The sequence below is a fragment of the Rhamphochromis longiceps genome, linkage group LG7 (genome assembly GCF_057381845.1).
Source record: "Rhamphochromis longiceps isolate RC_006_pf linkage group LG7, R_longiceps_female_GT1.1, whole genome shotgun sequence".
Classification (NCBI taxonomy): domain Eukaryota; kingdom Metazoa; phylum Chordata; class Actinopteri; order Cichliformes; family Cichlidae; genus Rhamphochromis; species Rhamphochromis longiceps.
Genome location: NC_140563.1, coordinates 67508828 through 67517302, shown reverse-complemented (window position 1 = coordinate 67517302; position 8475 = coordinate 67508828). Strand labels below are relative to the sequence as shown.

General features: G+C 40.6%; 1 protein-coding gene across 2 annotated transcripts; it reads left to right on the top strand.

The window, feature by feature from the left end:
• Positions 1-793: 793 nt before the first annotated feature.
• Positions 794-4689, top strand: LOC146666811 (troponin I, fast skeletal muscle-like). Of its 2 annotated transcripts, XM_085414925.1 has the most exons (7): positions 794-885; positions 2766-2799; positions 2938-2974; positions 3054-3182; positions 3364-3453; positions 3768-3944; positions 4261-4688. In XM_085414925.1, the coding sequence occupies exons 2-7, from the start codon at positions 2792-2794 to the stop codon at positions 4354-4356; spliced, it is 537 nt and encodes a 178-aa protein (XP_085271051.1). In that variant the 5' UTR covers positions 794-885; positions 2766-2791; the 3' UTR covers positions 4357-4688. The 2 variants fall into 2 exon arrangements, with proteins under 2 accessions (XP_085271051.1, XP_085271052.1); XM_085414926.1 differs by lacking the exon at positions 794-885 and having other exon boundaries at positions 2593-2799; positions 4261-4689.
• Positions 4690-8475: the final 3786 nt, after the last annotated feature.

Genomic DNA, 8475 nt, shown 5'->3' with positions numbered 1-8475 from the left:
TCTGAATACAAAACACTTATGTAATGCAAAGCAATTATCAGACTCGTGTGCAGCGCCACTTTCTGTGTAATACGCCTGAATGAGGGCACAGGGCTGCACAAGAGCATGAAAATTGTTCCCAGTGTAGTCTTTATTCTCCCTCTGCTGCCACATTAACAAAAAAGCCTCGTTTTGAGCCACTGGTAGAGCTTCAGCAGCATAACAGAGCATGAAAGCAGCAGATTGCATGGAACTGTCATGTCACCTCTCCTCAGATAAACCTTTTTTTTTTTATTTCTCATCTATTGCCTTATTAAGAGGAAAAACAGGAAACAGTGGGGAATTCCCGCTCTGTTTTTTTCCCCTCCTGCACTGAAATGTAGAAAGTGCTTGGCCGCCTTTTGTTAACAGCTTCTTAATTGTATCCTTCAGCCAGGGTCTTGACAACATTGCTCTGCCCTCCCACCTGCTGTCTCCTTAACTTTCATCACTCCTGCTCCGTGATCTCCTGAAAAACTGCCTAAAACTGCCTAAAACCCCTCGACCCTGTAAATATACCATATGCTGTTTGATTTGCAACTTCTGCGTTTCTACTCAGTACAGGAGCGACTTCCTTTTTGGGGGTAGGAAGAGAATAATTCAATAAGCAAAGCAATCTGGGCAGAAGGGGTTATTTATAATGACGAGATAGGGCGGGGAGATTCTCAGGGGGTGAGGAGGGGAGGTCAGATATAATATTTCAGGTGCTGGATCCCATTGGTCAGTGAAAAAGTTGCCTTCCATAAAGAGAAAGATGGGGTTCCCTTTGCCTTTTGGGAATGCAGTATATATACCAACTTATAGCACCAGGAACGAGGCTGTTTCCCAAATCGGTTGGTCATTTCTGTTTTCCTCATCAGCCAAAAGGTGAGAAATCTCTTAGACTACCTTTTGGACAGATCTCGTTCTGTTGCAGTTCATTGAAGGGATCTTTTTTTTTTAAAAAAAGCTAAAGCTAAACTTGTGATGTGGTGAGAGGAAATGAGCTCATTAGAAAGTGTCACTGCAGGATGATGATGATGACGATGGTGATGAGAAGCTTTTTAATGCCAGTATGGTTTGTTTTGGGGGTGGCGCTGTCAGCGCTCCAGGTGTGAAGTGCAGTGTGATGAGGTGTGCTGGTGCAAATGGACTCTCGCGTTTGGAAAGTGATAGTCCCAGTGTTTCTCGCCGTGTCATCACAGAGGTCGTGTGTCACATTTATCTGGTCTAATGCAATCAGCTCCATGTTTTATACAGATAAGCTCCAATACATGGAAACATCAGCATCCAAAACATAATTGAACGCAGTGAAATGTCATCCGTTTTGTATTTGTAGAAAGAACAAAACTCTTCTTTATGTAACTCAGTGGGACTGAGTCAACTGTAAACACTCTGAGAGCTCCAGCACCTGTAGCTGTCACAGGTCCAACCAAAGTGCGACAGCTGCACAGAAGAAGTGCACTGATGGTGTTCTGCTTTGCGTTACATTTTCAACTCTGTGTGATCCTTCAGTGGTTGCTTTGTGGTACGTTGTGCCATTATCCCAAAAGAAAAGCTTAAAGTCACTTCAAACATGTGCTCTCCCTTTTGTATCATCAGTACTTTTTTCTTCTCATGGTTTAAATTTCTGATGTTTGGAGTTTGCGAGTTCTAAAAAGTTGAGTGTTGTTGAGAAATGGTGGGAGTTTGAAGGCATCAAAATAACTTTAAATTTATTGTTTTTTTCTTGAGACCATCTTGAGATCCGCATCTTTTAACTGATGATGATGATGATGATGTGTGTGTGTGTTATTCCATAGAAATATTAAGCTTTTTATTGGATTCTGTTTTAATACTTTGAATGCTAGAAAGCTTGGATGAGATTAAAAAAAGAAGAAAGGTTCAAACTGCAGATTTATGCAAAGTGATGCTACGATTCTGTATTCTGGGCTGAATCTGGGTTAATTTTGTCATTTGCAGGAATGTCTTGTTGGTCCAACCTGGACCAAAAGTCACGATGTAGGCCTGATACTATTTAGAGCAAATGTAGTGTGTGCTGTTGGTAGCCCAAAAATCAAGAGCTGGGGGCAAGAAAGGTTTTGCAATTATTGTGTGGACCACATGTGGTCCAAATGCCACAAACGAGCTTGCCATCTATGCCATATAAGGTGCACCTAAGTTAAGCCAGTTGGACTCACCCTTAGTCTGTACCATCAATCAGGGCTGAATGTGGCCCAGAGAAACTACAGATTGTGGACCACATTTGCGCTAAACATTTATTGCTAGTTGAGTACTGAGTACTGAGTATCTAAGGAAGATTCTTGATTCTTCTTGGTTAAAAATGGCAGGGTCCTTATTTCCCTCCTCTCGGTCTGGGTGCAGCGATTGTTGATCTGGATTGTTCTGCTCAGTCTCTATTTTCAGAGAAGGCATTTCATGACTTAGTCATGTCTGAGATGTTTGCACCAACACAGGAGGTATCAAGTTTTTCTTAATAATCTTCAAGAAGACAGACAAGGGAACCCAGGGGGGGACAACAGACCCAAAATCCTGATCCTAATTTAGCCTAGAGGCTTTTCCTCGAGGAGTACCGCTGATCCTCAAGTCGGTGTTGTGTTTCTCCTAAGTGGAGTTATTCTTTTCAATAGAAGCATTCTTGAACTGTTTCTCAGTCTGACCCCACTTTAACCTGCCTTCCTTCCCAATCTTTCTGTTAGCCCATGACTTCACAGTTATTTCCTAATAATTAACCATTCTTTCCCCTTCCCCCTAATGTTTTTCTGCAGGGTTTTGAACCCAAACAAACACCAAGATGTCGGGGTGAGTACTTCTGTCTTGTTTTTACACAAGTCTGAAAAAGTTCTTAAACATTTTGAAGTAAAAAAAAACAAACGATTTATCTAAGCTGATTTTGAATTTTGAAGTTTGCTTATGACAAACGGATTGATTTTCTTTTAGGAAAAAAGTGTCATCAAGTCGTAAGCATCAGCTGAAGGTAAAAGCTCTTTTGCAATCGGAACTATTTGCAATCTGCATGTACACTCGATGTGACATGTACGTTATTTTTTTTGAAGAGTTTGATGCTGTCCATCGCTAAAGGTATACTGGAGGAGGAAGAAAGAGAGCGAGAGGAGGCAAAGAGGAGGTACATAGCTGAGACCTGTCCTCCTGTGTCCATGCCCAGGACCATGCAGGAGCTGCAGGCACGTCACAAAAGAACACCAACACTTGTGCTGAGGATGTCACACAGACTAGCGACCTGACTCGTTAATGACCATTTCATGTCCAGCATTTGCGTTCTAATATGCATCTCTGTTGGGTAACGTCTGGAAAAGTTCATAGTTGCAGTGCATGTGTAACAATGGCTTTTGCATCTGTGCTCAGGATCTGTGCAAGGAGATCCACCGCAAGATCGACGGGATCGATGAGGAGCGATACGACCTGGAGATGAAAGTCAACAAAGCCAACAAAGAGGTAGAATATAACCCTGCGGAACCTGCCGTGCGTCCATCATCAGAAGCTCGGGCTGTGCTTTGCTTGAACATTTAAACTAAGGTATCGGTTGATGGTGAAGTCTTCCATCAGCAGAAGGATGTCATGTCAGATTTAGGGAGTGTGAATAAAATTATGTAAAACACAGCACCGCTGCCCAGATGGCAAACCTTCTACTTTTTTTCACCCGACACTTTAATGTTCTGATGATTAAATAAAACTGGAATATCCAGTGCTTTGGATCAAATTCCATGCTGAAGAACTTTCATCATGGTCTCTGTAATCTTCTTTTCCAGATCGATGACCTGAAGATTAAAGTCCAGGACCTGATGGGCAAGTTTAAGAAGCCCGTGCTGAAAAAAGTACGCATGTCTGCAGACGCCATGCTGAAAGCTCTGCTAGGCTCCAAACACACAGTTAACCTGGACCTGAGAGCCAACCTGAAGCAGGTCAAGAAGGAGGTGAAGGACGAGGTGAGGACCTGGTTGGATGCATATTTTATAAATGTGTTTGTTGTTGTCTCAAAAGCAGCAGCCAGTAATATTTATCAATGTGCATTTATCATTTGATGCTATATTTTTTAGATTTCTAACATTTTGTCACTTAAGCAACATTTAATCAAATTTCATTAAATAGCAACGACATTTAATGTCATTGCTATTTAAGTTAGAGTCATATTAGACTCTAACTTGGTGTATGAGGCTGAGATTACTCTCATTCTTCTCATTATTCTCTGACACTGTTTAATTAAAGCACCTAACCTGGCTCTCTTTTTTGGTTGTGTTTTAGGACAAAGAGCTCCGTGATGTTGGCGACTGGCGCAAAAACATTGAAGACAAATCCGGCATGGATGGGAGGAAGAAGATGTTTGAGGCTGAGGCCTAAACAATGCTTAAGAGTATTTTTAGTTTCTGTTTGTCACTGACGGGCTTAATGTGACGATTAGAAAGCACACAACCATTTTTGATCCTGTAAACATTTTTACTGAATAAACAAACAATTCCTGCTGAAGAAGATGTGCTGTCTTTACTTATGGTAATGCCAACCAGGTTGAAGCATTTCTGGTTTACACTAATAGAAACCAAACTATGACAGTAGAGACAGCCACAGTCTAAAAAAATAACCTCTAAATGATAACTGCGCTGTGATGGCTCATGCTTATGGACATAGTGTGTGTTTAACTGAAGAAAATGTGATTTATTCCAAAACAACAGTGAGTTTTGGTGTTTTTTTAATTTGGATATTTTTAATTTGGATACCCAAATTAAAAATATCCAAAGTTTGTAATAATGAGCGTTTGGCTGACAGGGATCACTGCACACACTCAGTAATCCCTGTCAACCAAACTCTCAGGCTGCCGACTGCTCGAAACACTTAACTTCACGCAGTTTTTTATACTTTTCCCTCTGTATGATATCATAGACATAATACTTTAATCTTTGCATTATTATTATTATTATTATTATAGTTGAACAATGACTTTTCAGCATCACGATGATTGTTTTTGAGAACATTTCTTAAATATTCTTTAACCTGTGGTCAGTTAGCTGACTATTTGGTCTTAAGAATATGCATTTCATGGCTGTGCTGACATACCGAAGTGGAGGTTGGGATAGTTTTCAATAAATAGGAGTGAAGGGAAAATGAAACGACACATGTCCTTTATTTTTTCTTAAAAAAAGATCTTTTTGTGGTTTCTCTTTAGCTTGCGGGAATGTTAAAAAGCAGCAGCTCTAATGCGGTTCAGAGTTCCGGACTGAGTCGTGTTTGTGGCTGTTTTTGCTTTATGAGGCCCAAAGGATCTAATGGTGTCAGGCAGATTAACTAAAACTCTAAATTCATCTTCGATGGCTCTTTGATTTTTGGTGACAGACAGAGGTGACACCAAGACTTCAGACAAATCACCTTGGAATTGAATCTTTCCCACAGGTTTCACAGTTTGATAGAAAAGATGACTGTTTAAGAAAAAGCAGAATATCTTTGTATGTGTTTGACCTCCCTGTTTGCTTTGGGAACAGCAGAACTTTTCGTAGTGGTTTGCACCATCCAACAGTTATAATGATGGTTGGATCTTTTGTCAATAAAAGTTCAGTCGAAGAATCCTGAGTGAGAAAAGTTCCACAAATTGCAAATATAGACCAATAAACCAATATGTCATTTTTTAAAGATTTATTTGTGATCCCAGTTTTCATCTGATGAGCTGATTGTTATTTCTACAATTTGGAAGTTTAATGAAGTCACACAAAGTTTGATCCTCATCCTTCATAATCATACACATTTATAGGGATGGGCTGAAGCTTGTATGTGTGATTTTTAAGGCTACAAAACACATTTAAGCTCTGCTACAAACAGCAATTTTACACTGACTACAAGCGTCACAATCTAAAGCTAAACTCTTAGTTTTCCTCAGAACTATTTTTAGCTTTAGTTTTATCTTATTTGTTTTTTGCCTATGAAGAAATCTGAGCACCAGTATCACAGTATATAACATATTGGTACCCTGGATGTTTGATCAGTTTTCTCATTGAAAACACGATTGGAGATAACTCCACAAATCTATAACTTTCAAGGTTCCTATGAGCATGGAGGATTCTGGTTTCTCAGAAGAAGCTAAATGATATGAAAGTTCTGCTTTTTACCTACATTCTGATACCAGGCTCGTCTTTTAGTTGTTATTCTTTCTGTGTCAACAACGTTTCTGAAATACTCGTGTTTAACTCGGAATATTACAACCATATGGTTTACAAAGCTTCATAAAATTTATTATTTAAATATACTATGAAAAAAAATCTTGCTTTTGGGCTCATGTAAAAGTATAATATAAGAAAGCAGAAGTATAATTCCCGGGAGAAAAAAACTATTAAAGAGATGAACATTTTAACTGCTGATCATTCACATGAACATTAAATTTAAAGTTGTTTTGGATCATGCTCAGAAATAAAAAAAAATGTCTCGAGAAAGACATTTGAGTCTCAATTGGAAGTAAAATGATATATAAAATTAAAGGTTTATTTATTCAAATGCATAATCTTTAAAGAAATTTGGATTGTCCATCCATCCATCCATCCATCTTCATCCGCTTTGTCCGGGGCCGGGTCGCGGGGGCAGCAGCCTAAGCAAAGAGGCCCAGACCTCCCTCTCCCCAGCCACCTCCTCCAGCTTATCCGGGGGAATACCAAGGCGTTCCCAGGCCAGCCGAGAGATATAATCTCTCCAGCGTGTCCTGGGTCTGCCCCGGGGCCTCCTCCCGGTGGGACATGCCTGGAACACCTCACCCAGGAGGCGCCCAGGGGGCATCCTTGTCAGATGCCCGAACCACCTCAGCTGGCTCCTTTCGATGTGGAGCAGCAGCTGCTCTACTCTGAGCCCCTCCCGGATGGCCGAACTTCTCACCCTATCTCTAAGGGAGAGGCCAGCCACCCTTCGGAGGAAGCTCATTTCTGCCGCTTGTATCCGCGATCTCGTTCTTTCGGTCACTACCCACAGCTCGTGGCCATAGGTGAGGGTAGGGACGTAGATCGACCGGTAAATTGAGAGCTTCGCTTTTACACTCAGCTCCCTCTTCACCACGACGGACCGGTGCAGCGTCCGCATTACTGCAGCTGCAGCCCCAATCCGTCTGTCAATCTCCGGCTCCCTTCTCCCATCACTCGCGAACAAGACCCCGAGATACTTGAACTCCTCCACTTGGGGCAGGAACTCATCCCCGACCCGGAGTGGGCACTCCACCCTTTTCCGGCTGAGAATTTGGATTGTTATTAAATGAATGATACCAATTAATACATTTCAGTTGAGCAGAATCCATTAAATCTGATCATTTCTGTCCCTGATGAAGCCGAGACGTGTTGGTCTGCGAATAAAGTTGTTGTTGTTGTTCAAGTATTGCTGGAGTCTTCATGCTGCCTAATATGTTAAAGTCAGCATTTTGGGCAGAAGCTTTTTTGAGTAAATGAAAGAATACAAGCTTCATGGTTTCTTGCTTAGTGTTTACATTTTGGTTTTGATATAATATCAAAATTTCCTGATGTCTACTGTGTTTCCTTGCCGTCATCTGTGCCGGTTTGTTAGTGGCCTTCTCCTTCACTTTTGCTCCCAGTTTTATTTTGGTAACGACTTTCTTTCTGAGTCCGTTCCTTCCTTTGTTTTCTTTCCTCTGTGTGTGTGTCCATATTCTTGTCTCTCCCCTTGCCTCCTCTTATTTCCTGGTGCTCCTTTTCAAAGAGCTTATTAGACTTGGTGTATTTCGATCATCCTTTAAAGACTTTTTGATGAGTCCTCTTTACCTGCATGGAATTAAAACAGCCGCTCTCACCTTTAAGAGCACGGGCAATGCAAGTATTTAAAAAAAAATCTAAGTTCTGAGAAACTTCTTTGAAATTTTGAAACTAATTTTGAATTTTCTTTGAAAATATGACAACTTTTTAATTGTGGTCGCACTCTTTGGGCCATCAGTAGAAAAAGGGTGTTCGACTGTCTTCACTCAGGGACACGTCACAGGTAAGTGTTCTTTATCAAATGTTTTTCTAAAGTTGTTTTAGTTCTTTTTAAATTATCACCACATTTTATCCCAGGTTTAAAATAATCTAAAATGTGAGTTACACTGTTTATTAATGTTTTATAGGATGCTAACGTTCTCTTATTTAACCAAGTCACCTCCAAAGCTCATCTCTGCAGCAGCACACTGTGAGTTCCTCTTCCTCCTGTTTTCAAATATTAAAATGAAAAAAAAAAGCTTCTCCATAGCCAACGAGTTAAAGTTAGCAGTGTGTGTTTTCCTGCTCTATCTCAACTCATCATTTGTCAGCAAAGTATTTATATAAGTGTTAAGTGGGATTCATAAAATATCTCTGTGGTTTCATTTCTTCCTTGAATTCTGCCTGTCAGAGACTTGATGGCTCAAGATAATACAGATTACAATGTTAAAGGGCGGGTTATTTATAATGAGGCAAGCCGTGGAAGGGGGCAGATGACAGTGTACTGTATTTCATGACCTTGCCAGCTCAT

Bases quoted from the DNA above. Each gene is read 5' to 3' on its own strand.
- LOC146666811 (XM_085414926.1), top strand. The intron at 2,975-3,053 runs GTAAAAGCTCTT...TTTTTTTTGAAG, and splicing joins GTCGTAAGCATCAGCTGAAG to AGTTTGATGCTGTCCATCGC. The intron at 3,183-3,363 runs GCACGTCACAAA...ATCTGTGCTCAG, and splicing joins GGACCATGCAGGAGCTGCAG to GATCTGTGCAAGGAGATCCA.